At 38.5% G+C, this 15,662-nt stretch overlaps 2 protein-coding genes and 1 long non-coding RNA gene across 4 annotated transcripts in view; 2 read left to right on the top strand and 1 right to left on the bottom strand.

Annotated features, from left to right (window-relative positions):
- LOC107559557 (uncharacterized) overlaps window positions 1-10,957 on the top strand; it is an 18,396-nt gene extending 7,439 nt beyond the window's left edge. Inside the window, exons 2-3 of the long non-coding RNA XR_001605637.1 lie at window positions 739-745; window positions 10,946-10,957. This is a non-coding gene — a long non-coding RNA (uncharacterized lncRNA). The remainder of the gene's footprint in view (window positions 1-738; window positions 746-10,945) is intronic.
- Window positions 646-8,938, top strand: LOC107559555 (GTP-binding protein 2-like). Of its 2 annotated transcripts, XM_016243438.1 has the most exons (12): window positions 646-1,056; window positions 1,723-1,749; window positions 1,836-2,020; window positions 2,129-2,234; window positions 3,548-3,745; window positions 3,880-4,054; window positions 4,883-5,102; window positions 5,400-5,535; window positions 5,625-5,683; window positions 7,696-7,867; window positions 7,970-8,134; window positions 8,442-8,938. In XM_016243438.1, the coding sequence occupies exons 1-12, from the start codon at window positions 871-873 to the stop codon at window positions 8,628-8,630; spliced, it is 1,818 nt and encodes a 605-aa protein (XP_016098924.1). In that variant the 5' UTR covers window positions 646-870; the 3' UTR covers window positions 8,631-8,938. The 2 variants fall into 2 exon arrangements, with proteins under 2 accessions (XP_016098924.1, XP_016098925.1); XM_016243439.1 differs by lacking the exon at window positions 1,723-1,749.
- Window positions 10,958-13,908: 2,951 nt separating the features above from the next.
- Window positions 13,909-15,628, bottom strand: LOC107559545 (apoptosis-stimulating of p53 protein 2-like). Its single transcript, XM_016243405.1, has 5 exons — window positions 15,468-15,628; window positions 15,221-15,354; window positions 14,967-15,133; window positions 14,659-14,858; window positions 13,909-14,560 (listed from the first exon to the last, which is right to left on the bottom strand). The coding sequence occupies exons 1-5, from the start codon at window positions 15,552-15,554 to the stop codon at window positions 14,519-14,521; spliced, it is 630 nt and encodes a 209-aa protein (XP_016098891.1). The 5' UTR covers window positions 15,555-15,628; the 3' UTR covers window positions 13,909-14,518.
- Window positions 15,629-15,662: the final 34 nt, after the last annotated feature.

The raw sequence follows: 15,662 nt of genomic DNA on the forward strand, positions 1-15,662 counted from the left end.
TGGCTTATATCGAAATCCTCCGACATTCTTCTTTACAAATCCTCGTTTTGTACTTCTAATAAGTGACCGTTGTTTTGTTTTGATCTCTCCGCTGCGCTTCCGCGTTTTTCACTTCTGAGCGGCGCATGCGCAAAGCCGACCTCCATACGTCATACGCTCGGAGCTGCTTTTTTTGTACAACAGTGAGCGCAAGCTACATTAAAGTGATTATTAGGTTTTAAATATGCTTATTTTTCTTACAAAAACGCATCTTTGTTCACCCCCCCCGCCCCCGGAGCCGTGTGAGACAATTTTTTTTAATGGATGGGCGCTTTTTATTTAACTTCTTTTGGACTGATGCATGCAACACCTGCCGACTGCCATTAAACAGCTTGAAAGATCAAATACCATTTTTAATATAACTCCGACTGGATTCTTCTGAAAGAAGAAAGTCATATACACCTAGGATGACTTGAGGGTGAGTAATTTATGGACTAATTTTCATTTTTGGGTGAACTAACCCTTTGAGGTTAGATATTTGTATGTAAAGGCATGAGCACAACTAATGGATAGAAGGTGGATAGAGTGAGAAACAGACAGATAGACTGACACATAGATAGATAGATAGATAGATAGATAGATAGACAGTGTTTGACAGATTAAACAGAGGGATGACGAATGGTTGACGGGTATTGGAGGCGGGCTTTACTGAGGAGGGTGTAGCTGCAGTCATCATGGCTCCCAGACCGCGTATCCCAGTGCAATAGTAAATAAATAGAAAGGAAATGCATTGTCCATGTTTATAACAGAGAAGTGCGTTAATTTAGGATACATATTTACAATTTCAGATTAAAACCGTAGCTTTTTTTCTCCCTTATACGCGAGCGAGCTATGGATGCGCAGGTTGCAAACCGTTGCAGCATCAAGTCTGCAGCGAAAGCGAGCAGCCCGCAGAATGCAGCTGAAAGCCGGATCGAAAACGCACCAAAGAAGAAATCCCGCACGAGAAGAGGCAGAAGAGGGAAGCGACGGAGGGGCAAGAAGGCCAACGAGCCTCCGCCGTTTCTACCACCAGAGGTAAATATAGATGTGTGTTGGCGGATGCTAACCATGTGTACTGCATATCAATAACCATAGTAGCCTACCATTCGATATTAGCGATATTAAGATCGGCCTATAATGTATATTACATCTTAATATCGTTCATTAGAATATTAATACAGTAGTGTTAAGCTGCTGGCGAATTATATTTTAAATATACAAAAATGGGTAAGAGGCTGCCAAAATACTGTACAGTTACCACTGTAAAAATGATAATGAATTAATACTAGCTACTTAATGTAACCGTGTGTCTTTTCGTTTTCATTTTGATGACAGGTAGCGAATATTCATTTAATACAGTAGGCCTAATAGCTACAGTAGGATACTAATAATTGTATGATTTGTAAGACCAGAATCTGCACTTTTTAGGTGAAAACTTTTCATGCCGGGTTGATTTTATGGTAGATATAATAGTTGTTCAAAAATAAATCAAATGTAAATAGCAATTGGTTAATAAATAAACAACAACAAAAGTTAGTTCCATAATGCCAAATAATTGTGGTTATTATTCATTTTCTAGTTCTTTCCAAGGTTGTATTTTGTCCAATAAATGAATTGTGTGCAAGGACTGATTTTTGCAAGACTGCATTTAGATTTGTATTTAATTTATTGTTTTTTTGCCCACATATCTTCATATTTTAGGCTGAAGAGGGAAACATTGAATACAAGGTAGCCTATGCAATCACCAAATTGATAGTAATAATTTTTATAGGATTTTATATGTATTTAATGGCATATTCATGCTCTGTTTTCAGTTGAAGCTGGTAAACCCCACGCAGTATCGGTTCGAACACTTGGCCACGCAGTTGAAATGGCGACTGCAGGAGGGCCGCGGGGAGGCCGTGTATCAGATTGGGGTGGAGGATAACGGTCTGCTGGTTGGACTTACAGAAGAAGATATGAAAGCCTCGCTTAAGACTCTTCGCAGAATGGCTGAGAAGTATGTATTGAATTCATCAACCAATTTGATTTTCTTTAATGTCAGTGTGTAAGAAGTGGCTTACAGGCGTGTTGTGTTGTCTTGGTAAGACTCTGTGACTCTGCGCAGGGTTGGAGCCGATATCACGCTCCTGAGAGAGAGGGAGGTGGACTGCGATAGAGCTCGACGGAAAATCGCTGAAGTTCTTGTGCGGAAAGTTCCAGATGACCAGCAGGTGAGCTTGTGACGCTTTAATCAGTGTCCATTTCATTTCTGTTGTAAATTGTGGTTGTTGTGGTTTTAGTCATTGGGTCATGCATGGGATTATTATTATTTCTTTTAAAAATACTAAATAAAAACAAAATGTTTTAAATATTGAATATAAAAATACAGAAATGTTTTAAAATGATTATGTAATTTGCCTGCTTTTTTGATGATCATATTTTAAATTTCAGAATTAGACTTTTTTTAATGAAAAAGGTCGTTAAAATTCTTGAAAATAACTTTATTATTGGAATAATATAATCTTTTATTATTATTTCGTAAAAATACTAAAGAGAATATTCTTCATTATTCAAATATTCATTTTTAGAATATTTAAAAGGTCTTGTAAAAAGGATATATTCTTGAAAATAACTATTATAAAATTATATTTTATTCAAATTTCTTAAAAAAAATAATAAAATAGAAAAGTATGACTTAAGATATTAAATATAAAAAATCCTAAAAACAATTTTTATTTTGTTTTGTTTTCAGTGTGCCTTCCTTTTTATGATGAACATGAACATTAAATTAAACTTAAATTTCTGAATTACTTTTTTTTTACGAAAAAGGTCTTGTAAAAAGGAATATACTCTTGAAATAATATCTTGGAATAAAATCACTGGAATAAATAAACTTGGAATAAACTTGTAATCATTGGAAAAAAATATTTTATGACTATTTCTATAAAATGTACAACATTTAAAAAATATTACATTTAAAAAATACAAAAAAAATGCTTTCAAATAATTATGGAGTTTGCCTACTTTTGAACATTTCAGAATTACATTTTTTTATGGAAATGGTCTCATTTCTTCTTGAAAATAACTTGATTATTGGAATAAAAATAATCTTTTATTATTATTTCTTTAAAGAATATGATATAAAGAAAGTACATGATTATTCAAATATTAAATATTTTAAATAAAGAATTTTAACATTATATTTATACTAACTTTTGTCTACCAATTAAAATCCAGTGGGTATAAATAACACACAGGACGCTGTTTAGTTGTCATGTGAGAAGAAAAATTATATCACCAAATCAGACTTTCGTGACTATGTAGGTCAGTAAATTTCTTAAGATAAATCCAATAATTTGGCCCTTTCTAAGGCTAAATATAGTATTTGTCACTTATTCATGGTTGTTATACAGCTATTTTTAGAGTAATGAAATTAAATTTTTCTTTTCTTCATCATAGTCATTCTTATTTGTCATTGACCCAATAAACGAATGATGTATTATGTGTTGTCGGGTCATTGTGATCTCTGTGTTTGTGTGAGTAGTTCCTGGATCTCCGTGTGGCTGTTCTGGGTAACGTGGATTCAGGCAAGTCAACTCTGCTGGGCGTGTTGACTCAGGGCGAGCTGGATAACGGACGGGGCAGGGCCAGACTCAACCTCTTCAGACACCTGCATGAGATTCAAACGGGACGGACATCCAGCATCAGTTTTGAGATCCTAGGCTTTAACAGCAAAGGAGAGGTGAGACAGATATTTAGTACACTTTTATTTATGATACTTTTTTCAGTGGTGCATTAACTGGGATTTAAAGCTTCTACTTGCTAGCATATAAGCATGTTGCTTTGATTTTTTTTCTTTCTCTTATATCGTTTTAGGTTGTAAACTACAGTGACTCTCGTACAGCAGAGGAGATCTGTGAGAGCTCTTCTAAGATGATCACTTTTATTGACCTGGCTGGTCATTATAAGTACTTGAAGACCACTATATTTGGCCTGACAAGCTACTGCCCAGACTTTGCCATGCTGGTGGTGGGAGCCAATACTGGCATTGGTTAGTATTTATAAATATATATTTCTATTGCTTTAAAAGTTGTGATTTAAGAGCATATTTTATGAGTAAGGCATAAAAATTGGAACTAAATCTGGCCGATATATATTAAATATTTACAATAAATTCAAGATTTTACACTATTCAAAGAATTCCCACTACCATTCAAAGATTTGGAGTCTGTCAAATTGTTCAAATACTTTTAAAGAAGTCTCTTATGCTCACCAAGGCTGCATTTATTCATTCAGAAATACAGTAAAAACAGTAATATTGTGAAATAATATTATAATTAAAAAAAAAAGTTTTCTATTTGAATACATTTCAAAATGTAATTTATTTCTGTAAAGCAAAGCTGAATTTTCAGCCCGAATTTTTACTCCAGTCTTCAGTGTCACTGTCACATGATCCTTCAGAAATCATTCTAATATTCTGATTTGGTGCTTAATAAACATTTCTTATTATTAACAATGTTGAAAACAGCTGTGCTGCTTGATATTTTTGAGGAAACCATGATACATTTTTCAGGATTATTTAGAATAGAAAGTTCAAAAGAACTGCATTTGTTTGAAATAGAAATCCTTTGAAATATTATAAACGTCTTTACTGTCACTTTTCATAAATTTAATGCATCCTTGCTTAATACAAGTATTTATATTTTTTAATCATATTAATCTTATTTATCCCAAACCTTTAAACTGTAGTGTGTATTTCTATATGATTTTTTAAAAATTATATAAATCATTACTCAAAACCATCCAGATCACCCAACTTTGAACTAATTTTGTGTCATAACATATTATACATTATTCTGGCATTGTAAAATTCTCCCAGCTGGCACAACTAGGGAGCACCTGGGTTTGGCGATGGCGCTGAAGGTGCCCATATTCATTGTGGTGAGTAAGGTGGACCTTTGCGGTAAAAGCACAGTGGAGAAAACGGTTCGTCAGTTGGAGAGAGTGCTCAAACAGCCCGGCTGCAACAAGGTCCCCATGGTGGTGTCCAACCCTGATGATGCCGTCACGGCTGCACAGCAGTTCGCACAATCCTCCAGGTACATGTGTGTATGAGAATAGAGAGGTTATTATAGACATTTATTGCATTATTTTCCACCTTAAGTCAATGTTTCTTGCAACATAAACAGCCATAATTGATTTTTTTCCTGACCAATTCCCACCCTCTCTTTTAGCATTACAGTTAAACAGCCTGTTTTTGGTACTGTACCTTTAAAACTTAAATATGTAAATTTGAATGAATACCCTACAAAGTACCTTACCACTGATAGCTGTTCAACACTCTAGTTTGTACAGTATGTGTGTGTGTTTGTAATGATGTGTTTTTCTCCCCACAGTGTGACGCCCATCTTCACCCTCTCCAGTGTGTCTGGGGAGAATCTGGACCTTCTGAAGGTCTTTTTCAACATTCTTCCTCCTCTGAGCAACAGCAAGGAGCAAGAGGAGCTCATGCAGCAGCTCACGGAGTTCCAGGTACAAACACACTCTCACCAACGCACATATCATGTCTTAATTCTAAGATATTCCAAGAGATTTAATGTCAAATTGATGTGTTCTTGCAGGTGGATGAGATTTACAGTGTTCCTGATGTAGGGACAGTAGTCGGTGGTACACTCTACAGGTCAGTCCACATCTGTTGCATCAATCTTGTCTGTCCGTCTGTCTAATAACTGCCTATCGTCCACCTAGCAATGTACTAGCAACCATTTAGCACACACTTTATCAAATCCTATAGCAAACCCCCTGGCAACTATTTAGAAAAACCTATATATGTCTTAACATTGTAGCAAACTGCTTAGCACCCACCCCATATGAAAATGAACCATGGTTTTACTATAAATTTTTTTAAAATAAAACATGGTTCATATAGTTAAACCATTGTAACCACAAATTAACCATGGTTTTGTTACACTAACCATAGTTTAACTATGGTATTTATAGTAAAACTGTGCTTATACAAATGGTAATCATTCCTTCCAAAAAACATGGTCACTATACTTTTACAATAATAAAAGCATGGTTAATTTTTGTAAGGGACATATCAATGCCCTAGCAACCACTCAGAACACCTTAGTAATCTCTTAGCATCCTAGCAACATCTTAGCATCCACCCAGAACACTCTAGCAACAACAAAGTAACATACTTGCAACTACTTAAAACACTACTTATAACACAATGTCTTAGCTTTGTAAACAAATGCTTAGCAACCACATAGCAATGGACTTTCACATGCTAAGCAATGCCCTAGCAACACCTTAGAAACCACCCAGAACACTCTTCCAACTGTCTTATCCACCTTTTTCCTGAGTAATCAATGAGGGCCGCCATGATGTATTCTAACTTCCGTTTGGATGTTAAAATGGGGAAAAAGTTCGGAAACTTTTCAAATATAACTAAATATAAAAATGTGTGCAGGGTTAAGCTGCGCGTTCATTTGACTAGAAACATCAGAGACGAGAAATGTAAAGCATCTTTCCATTATGAGGCGAACGAGACTTCCGTGTTCAGGAAAACGGTGGATAATTCTCTCATAACAACCCAAAATGCCCTAGTGACTGCTTAGCAATGCCTTAGCAACCACTCAGAGCACCTTATCAAACCATAGCAACTCGGAGAAACCTATTTACTACCTAGCAATGTATTGACATTGTAGCATCTGATTTACACCCGCATCTCAATGCCCTAACAACCACTTAGACCACCTTTGTAGCAAAGCTCCAGCAACCACTCTGAACAACCTAGCAACCTCATAGCAACATCTTGACTTGACACCCAGAACAACGTTTTTGAGAGCAACGTTCTTGTAACAACTGAAAGGACTTTAGCAATACTCTAGCTCTGTAGCACTTGTTTAGCAACCAACAATGCCCTCACAATCATTCAGAACTCATTAGCAACGCCTCAGCAACTGCTTGGCAACCACTCAAAACCCCTTGGCAACCTCCCAGAATACTCTTGCAATTGGCTTATAACTGTTTCATAACCACCCAGAACACTCTTAATAACGGCAATGCTCTAGCAGCCACTCTGAACAACTGCTCAAACCCTAACAACCACATAGCAACACCTTAGCAACCACTCAGAACAGCTTATCTACTAACTAATGTTTTAGCATTGTAGCAGCTGCTTATGACCCACATATCAATGTCCTAGCAACCATTCAGAGCACCTTAGTAATCCCTTAGCACCCTAGCAACATCTTAACAACCACCCAGAACACTTTAGCAACCACATAACAATGTGCTTGCAACCACTCAGATCACTTAAAAAATGCCCTAGCTCTGTAGCAACTACTTAGCAACCACTCCAAACACCTTAGCAACATTATATAACTTTCACAACCACACAGAACAACCTACCAACACCATAGCAACCAGTCAAAACAACTTACCTACTACCTAGCAGTGTTTTAGCAATGTAGCAACTGCTTTTTCAATACCTTTTTCAATGTCTTAGTTGCCGTTGCAAAATATGCACGTGGAAGTCTTTCACCCTCTTGTGGAATCCCTGATCTCCCAGTTTCCAATTTGACATGACCGGATTTTACCAACGAAAATCTGCTAAATTACTGCCTTCACACTTTTTATTCAATTTGTCTCGATGATCATAATTGACTTTCTATTCACACGCAGTGGTGTGTGTCGTGAAGGAGACCGGCTGGTTGTGGGTCCCACCGATGATGGGCGATTCCTGAGGTTGAAGGTGTGCAGTATTCACAGGAATCGCTCCGGCTGCCGTGTGCTGAGAGCTGGACAGGCCGCCACACTTGCACTTGGGAACTTTGATCGCTCGTTACTACGAAAGGTCTGATTTCAATACGGGAGCAAGAGGAGAAAGACTAAATTAAGTCTTTGTGTAGCCATATCTTCATGATGTCTTTGTGATCTTGAGTGTTTGTGTTTTTAGGGCATGGTCATGGTGAGTCCCAAAATGAACCCTACTATTTGCTGGCAGTTTGAGGCCGCTATTGTCCTCCTGTTCCACGCCAAGACTTTCCGCCGTGGTTTCCAGGTCACGGTGCACGTGGGGAATGTGAGGCAGACCGCCACTGTAGAGTGTCTCCTTGGAAAGGTGTGTTTTGTTTTTTACAATGTTCTGAAGAGTGTTGCTCTGTTAGTATACACTTTTAAAAATAAAGTTCTTTCTGGTCATCTTTGGTTCCATGAAGAACCTTAAATGTCCATGGAATCTTTCTATTGCACAAAAGGTTCTTTATTGTGGAAAAAAGTTCTTCAGATTATTAAAAAGTTCTTAGTAAAAATGGTTCTTTTACAAAATGTTCCATGAATGGTTCTTTGGGGAACCATAAATAATTCTCTTTTGGAACCTTTATTTTGAAAACTATCATCACAGAAAAATGTGTGTATTTGTCCTCTAGGAGGAGCTGCGGACAGGAGAGAGAGCTGTAGTGTGTTTCAGATTCTTAAAGCACCCTGAGTATTTGCGTGTGGGAGCCAAGCTGCTCTTCAGAGAGGGGGTGACCAAAGGCATTGGACACGTGACGCACCTCCTACCCTCCACCCAGAACCACGTGCCTGATCAGAACCGCAACCAGAACCACAGTTAGACACATTGGGAGTGACACCATAAATCAAAAGAGGACTTTTGACTGCAGCTGCAGTCACGTCCTGTCCTTGCCTTGAGTTTGCATCCCCTAGTTCTATTGTGCACCTTTCATTTCCACTCTATAGTTGTGCCTATATTAATTGCAGATTTGCCTGTGTGTAAATGCTCTCGGCTCCTGTGACATTTGGACGGTTTTGGTACAGTGATTTACTGATTAGAGTGTATGTCTGCCAGGTGTAATGGAGCTTGAAAACCTCTCCTAATTTTGCACAAGTGCGTGTTTCACATCTTAAGTTGAAACTGGCTGACCTTGAGTGAAGCATGTAGGATTTCAAGTCTCTAAGTTGGGTATCTGGAGCAGATTTCTGCAGGAACAAATACAGCCTGCATTATAGATATGAGAACATAATTGTAGCATTCAACTTCAGATCTTAGGTCGTTTTAAATACGTGATGTTACCCCGGTAGATCTGATGACACTTCAGATTTGTTTCTTTTTTAAAAAATATATAAAGGTATGTTGTATTTGTCAAGCCACCCTAGTTAAAACAGAATATGTTCTGTTTCCCTTGTTAGAATTGGACAAAGCAACCCTAAGGTGCACGTGAGGTCTCAGAGAGAGCACTAAAACAGGAACGCAGTGCAGCAATGCATTCAGCAGTTCAAACGCAAGCAAGAATATTTTTTTATGCCCTTCACTCACAAACTTTCCTCCGTCTTGTTCACTCGGATGTACGTCATTGATTACGTTGCGTGAGTGCCCACTACTGGCGGAACCCTTGCAATGGGCTGAACTGGAACGTCCTAAGCCCTTGATCACTTACAATCTGCTATAGAGTTGGTTTATTGTTTACATTTTTCCCCTTACGAATTTGTTTGGTGCAGCATTCTATATGTATATAGATTTGCTTGGGCTGTTATAAATGTAAAAAATAAATATATATATATTATAGAGTTGTTTGGGGTGGGGATAAATTAAACGCGATCTGCGATGATGTCATAGTCCTGTTGCATTTTGGTCTACAGAGCGGCCTGAAGTGTGCATATGAAGCAGACTCGCTCCCTCGGTCAAAACTGAGGGGTCGAGGCGAGGGTATGTCCATGTAAACTTCCCTCGTCCACAAAGTGGAACGTGCTTCAAATTGGCGACGGGGAGTCCCCCGAGCGTAAGTGCTTAGGGAAGTTTGCGAGTGCGTGTCTAAGGCCTGGGACACACTAGACGATTTTCAAATCTTAAACGATTTTAAAACTATGGGAGACCACAGACATGAAGACAGTTCAACTGTATAAGTTTAGCCTTATAATCCTCTGAATGCACACACTAGATGATTCGACCAGACCACGAGACCACACACTTGTTGATTGTAGGAACGATTTCACAGTGACACGTGATCTCACGGACACTCACAAGATCAAACGTGACTAGAGAAGAAAAACAAATAGAGGACGATTAACGTTGTCAGCTGGCTTTCCTGGCGTGTATTCTGTTTCACAGTGGAAAAACTAAGAATAAAAAAGAATATGGGTATTGTTCTCTGCTTTCATGGCATGTTTGTGGCTGCCAAGTTTCAGCTATAGAAGCACGCAACATCCGGTAGGTGACGCTTGCTCGCTCTCATTGGCTATCGCGGGTATAACATGTTTGATATTTACGATTTGAATTCTGGGATGCTCCGTCTCGATGGGGAGCAGATAAATAATCGTAATGACACCACACAATAGAGGCGACAAGCCGCGAATCGGGCCACACCCCCCTATCGTTCGGGGTGCAAATCGGGCTTAAAATCGGCTAGTGTGCGGCCAGCCTAAAAGTGAATGGGAATGCAGCCTTATGCCGGATCGCTTATACACCTGAACAAATACACTTGGACCAGCTAATCAAGGTCTTCAGGATCACTTTAAAGATCACAGGCTAAGTGCAGTGAAGCAGGTTGAAAATCAAATTTGAAGGACAGTGGGTGCCCAAGAGCAGGGTTAAAGACCTAGGCCTTAAGCTCAAAGTTTATTTCAATTTGATTGTGTACAGCCGAATACATAGCTTTTCAAAGTATAATCCATTTGATGGCCAGTTTTGCCACCTTGTGGATCAACTAGTTAGTGTGAGAAAAATTATAGGTGCATATGCGAGTTGAGTGTACAGCAGGGGTCTCCAGCCCTGCTCCTGGTGAGCTGCAGTCCTGCAGATTTCAGCTCCAACCCCAATCAAACGCACCTGAACCAGCTAATCAAGGTGTTCAGGCAAAGCCACTGGAAGGCAAGCCTGTAACCTTTAGCCAAAAAAAAGTAATGGCTAATGCAAACGCTTCCGCTTTGGCAGTACATAGAAAAGGAGACCAGAGGCTTTTTTTTTTAATGGATGTCAATGGAGGAGAGGCCATTGGTTATTAAGGCAGAGGTGATCCAAGTTGACCGTTGCGCTTTCTCCAATAGTAAGTAATACAGACCCTCTCATCTCCCAATAGTAAGACAATCTCTGGAGCAGGGTTGTAGATCCCTGGTGTACAGTGTATACACATCAGATTGCGCACATACTATGCTGGTGACAAAATTAACATCCACTGCACTGTATGCACATTCTAGTTTGCACATAAAGTATACTCCGGGCTTTTAAGTTGAGCTCCCATTGTGCGATTTTACAGTCCTTTATGATGGTTGCTTGTTAGTCTGTACAATATACATATTGTTGCGAAGAGTTTGGTCCTGTTGCCAGGGCAGCAGTACTGGATACTGCCAGAACTTCGTAGGTGGTTAAGATTTGTCACAAAGGTGTATGTGAACATGATACATTAAGCGATATTGTCTTAAATGGAAGAATTGTAGGCAAAAACGTACAGTGCAAAGCTGGCTGCAGTCGCAAATGAAAACAAGGTTGTGACGGACAAAAGTTATTCCATTCTATGTTGTTATTTTATAGTTGTTCCATTATGATCTAACACAATGTTGAAAATGTCTTTCCACAAGTTTTTATTGAACAAAAAACAAACATCTTAAAGGGGTCATCGGATGCAAAATTCACTTTTGTTGTTGTTTGAACATAAATGTGTGTTGGAAGTGTGTGTACACATCCACCCTATGATCAAAATCCACCCAGTGTTTTTTTTTTAATCCCCATTTTAAAATCCCCTTTCTCAAATCAGGATGTTCTGAGATTCCTGTCAGAATGACGTAGTTCTGCACAGGCCCCTCCCACGATAGTTGATTGACAAGATCGTCTTACCTTAGGCCCGCCCTGAGTGAGCTGTCATCAGTCCGCCATTGTGTCGACTCCGGTGCAGGGGAAGACAAGAATGTGTTTTGTTGTTGGATGTAATAATGAATAAAGCAGTCGTCATTTACTCCCGACATCTGACCCCCGCTGAAGATGCAGAGGATTAAAGTTACTTTCATTTTTGAAAGGTATGCGCCGATCCCCGGTCTGCCTAAATGCCTTTAAGTTCGATCTGACCCCCGCTGAAGATGCAGAGGATTAAAGTTACTTTCATTTTTGAAAGGTATGCGCCGATCCCCGATCTGCCTAAATGCCTTTAAGTTCGCGCGAATCATTCATGATCCAGCTTCATCTACAGAAGAAGTGAGTATAAGGGTTTTTTATGAATCTTTGCAAATTGCCTTTCCTAAAATGTGCTAGTTAGAAAGTTTCACGGCTGAAGTTTACAGTCTGCTCGTAACCCCACGGAAGAGAGGGGCGGGGGCAGCAGAGCTCATTAGCATTTAAAGCAACACGAACTAGAAAGGTGTGCTGAAAACAGAGCTGATTTTGACAGGGTAAAAAGGGTGTTTTTTTACACTAGCATTGAGAAATTTTAAACAAAGTATGTTACAGGCTATTCATTAAGACCCTAAAGAATCATATAAACTTGTGGAAAATGGGCATCTGATGACCCCTTTAATGAAACATAAAACACACCGATTTTATTGAATAGGACAATACTCAAATCATTTCACATACACTTAACACTTTTATTTTGTTCAAATTTCATGAATAAACAACCACAGCCTTGTTTTTGTTCATGTAATGTGGTATCGTTTTGATGCGTTAGGTGGCGTGTTGGAATATTGCCTAATTCTTCAGGACCGGAAGGGAACAGAAAGGGAATTTTTGGAGCTCTAGAGTTGTAGGAACAGTCAGGCATGATTGGTTTTTCACTAGCTTGATTACATTGTGCCTAATTATAAATGCATTCACCGATAACTCCAAAAAATTTTGTGCATATTGCACGATTGTTTGTAAGCAAATATAAGCAAAGTGTAGGTCATTTCCAATGGCTTACAGGGTCAACTGGGTTAAACTTACGGCAGATTTGTGTGATGGGCATTCGTCTTGAGCATGCACAGGAACCCAGTTAACCATTGTGTTGTGCGCCCCATTCACCCGTGCACTCCTATTCGAAACATTGTGCAATTATATAAACATTGAATGTACTAATCATAGATATACTTGTATCATTTGAAGTTACTAATCTAATAATGTGATCACTAATGCATAAAAGCTCATTTCATTTAACAGTATTGAACATTGGGCGTCAGTCTTGAAACATGAGCACAACGCATTTACAAGTGTAAATAACTTGTAAAACCTTGTTTTTACAGACATTTTTAGGAAGAAATTCGTTCTGCTTTTGTTTTATAAATGAGGCCCAATCGCTTTCATAACTTCAGCTGTTGGTCAACAGTGCATGTTGTGCTTACACAAATAATAATTAATATTGTCTAAAGTGCATCTGGTCGGCTTTATTACATTTGAGATCTATCTTCATGTCATGTACTTCTGAAAAAAGTCCTCAAAAGCCTAGAAACCAGACTACATATCTATTGCTTTGCTATTAGTTCCTATGTAATAAAGAATTAATGTTTTATTGTGGAAACCCTTTGTTTGTAATTAATTAAAGACAAGAAATACAATACGTTGTCATGGAAATTACAGTTTGAAACAAGTAAGGCTCTTATAGGCACACTATATATAGATTATTTTGAATTGTTCCATATTTGGGACAGTTAAAAAATAACACAAAATGGGTTTAGTGCACTTGTGATGGAAGTCTATAGGGCAAGTATCTGCAGAAATGTGAAGCTTGTATTTTTATGGTATACAGTGATTATGCATTTTGCCTGTAGGTTACCTGGTTTGGTCTTGGTTCTATACTTTTGAAACGGTATTTTTCAATGTTAAAGCTTATTCCAGTGCAATGCCTTGCTGCATAGACTTCCATTGTAAATGTATTACCATAAATGTTTTTTGAACCAGAAACAGTCTCATAGAAACCAAATGGGAAAAAGACAAAAACAGTGAGTCAAGAGTTTTGACAAGTTTTATTATGATAAATGAAAGCTGTCTTTGCGCAATAAATTGTTAATTGTTCACAGAACACACTGTTGTAGCATAGCAGCAAGCACCATAAGAATAGGTTTACATAACATGGCATTATGAATAAAATAAACAGGAAAAAAAAATTATATAAAACTCTTTATTTTCCTTCAAAAGATGAATGCTTTTTGTTTTGCACTTTGTGAAACAAATCAGCATTTGTGAATACAGAAACTTTGTTCAAAAAGATGAAAAATTACACTACTAAATCTGACATCCTTCATATGAGATATAATACTCAGATGACTATTAATGCATCTGTACCATTCATAAATTCTTCATTCCTCTTTCACTTTACTATACATGCTTGAAACTGCTTCTGAAATATGCATCTATGTCTACCTTTTCTACCAAAGCTTTTAACCTTAAAAACATGTATAACATACCAACATGAAACTATTCTTATTTTCTTCACCATGTAAATGTAATGCGTTCATCTTCAAAATGTCCTTTTGCTCTGCAGAACTAAGTGACTGTTGAAATGATAGACAAAACTCCAGGCACATAAGCGCTGATTTGGAGAGTTTATGCAAGGCTCCTCTGTCTGGGCTTGATTCTGGGGTATAACTACAGAAGAAAAACAAATATGAGCAATCTGTAGTAAAAAAAAGGATGTCCAAGATTAAATGACGAGGAGAAAGCTTAAAAAAAATGTATTTCCTCACCCCGAGGAGGTTGCGAGGTATATAGCCCTCATTGTCAGCACATCTCGCCCACCACCACTCTGTTTCTTCACGGTCCTCTCTTCGTAGGATGGTCAGGCAGTCTCCTTCCTTAAAGGACAACTCGTCCGGACTCTCAGCATCATAGTCCCACAGGGCATAAACAATGCCCCTGTTCATGATGCCCATCTTCTCCTGCACACCTGAGAAAAAAACACCTCAACGCTACAGATTTATTGCGATAAATTACCAGTTGAGCTACAAGAAGTCCTCTTTCGTAAAGTTTCATAATGAGAGAACAGGTTTCTCACCATAGAGAAACTGTGAGCATTGGGCATAACCTTCTTCCATCTCCTCGCACTTGTCTGCCGCTGTCTGCATATCGCTGTAGGTTGTGGCGTATACAGCAGCTCCTGATTCCACCAGGAACTTACATACTTGCACGTTATTACAAGAAGCAGCGCAGTGCAGGGGAGTCCTAACAGAGAGAAAGAGACGTTTAATTTTGTTGTATTCAACTTATGGACAGAATTTTACTGGGTTTACATAAATGTTTTTCGCTCACCATCCATCGCTGTCTGCGGCATTCGCATTCACTCCAAACTGCACCAGGAACTTTACGATTTCCGCGTGTCCAGCGCACACAGCATTGTGCAAAGCAGTGATGCCCTCATCATTGGGTAAACTGGGGTCTTCTACCTGGATATGACATTGAGACATATACTTGAAATGCTAACTAGCTATACCTATATGTCTAGTTATATTACTCACTAGTGGACCAAGTATGTAACTGATCTTGGCCTGTTCCTTACCTCATATATGATCCTCTGGACGAGGTCATACTCGCCCTCTAAAGAGGAGTCCAACAGAAGAGCCAGAGAGTTAAAGTGCACACGCATTCCGTGGTTGATGCGATCCGAGCTCGTCTTACGCAGGTTTGTTCTTTTGCCCTGGGAGGATGGATGAATAGATGTTTAGCTAAATACTAAAAGAAAATGCTGTACATA

The sequence above is a fragment of the Sinocyclocheilus grahami genome, unplaced genomic scaffold (assembly GCF_001515645.1).
Source record: "Sinocyclocheilus grahami isolate Dianchi unplaced genomic scaffold, SAMN03320097.WGS_v1.1 scaffold691.1, whole genome shotgun sequence".
Lineage (NCBI taxonomy): Eukaryota > Metazoa > Chordata > Actinopteri > Cypriniformes > Cyprinidae > Sinocyclocheilus > Sinocyclocheilus grahami.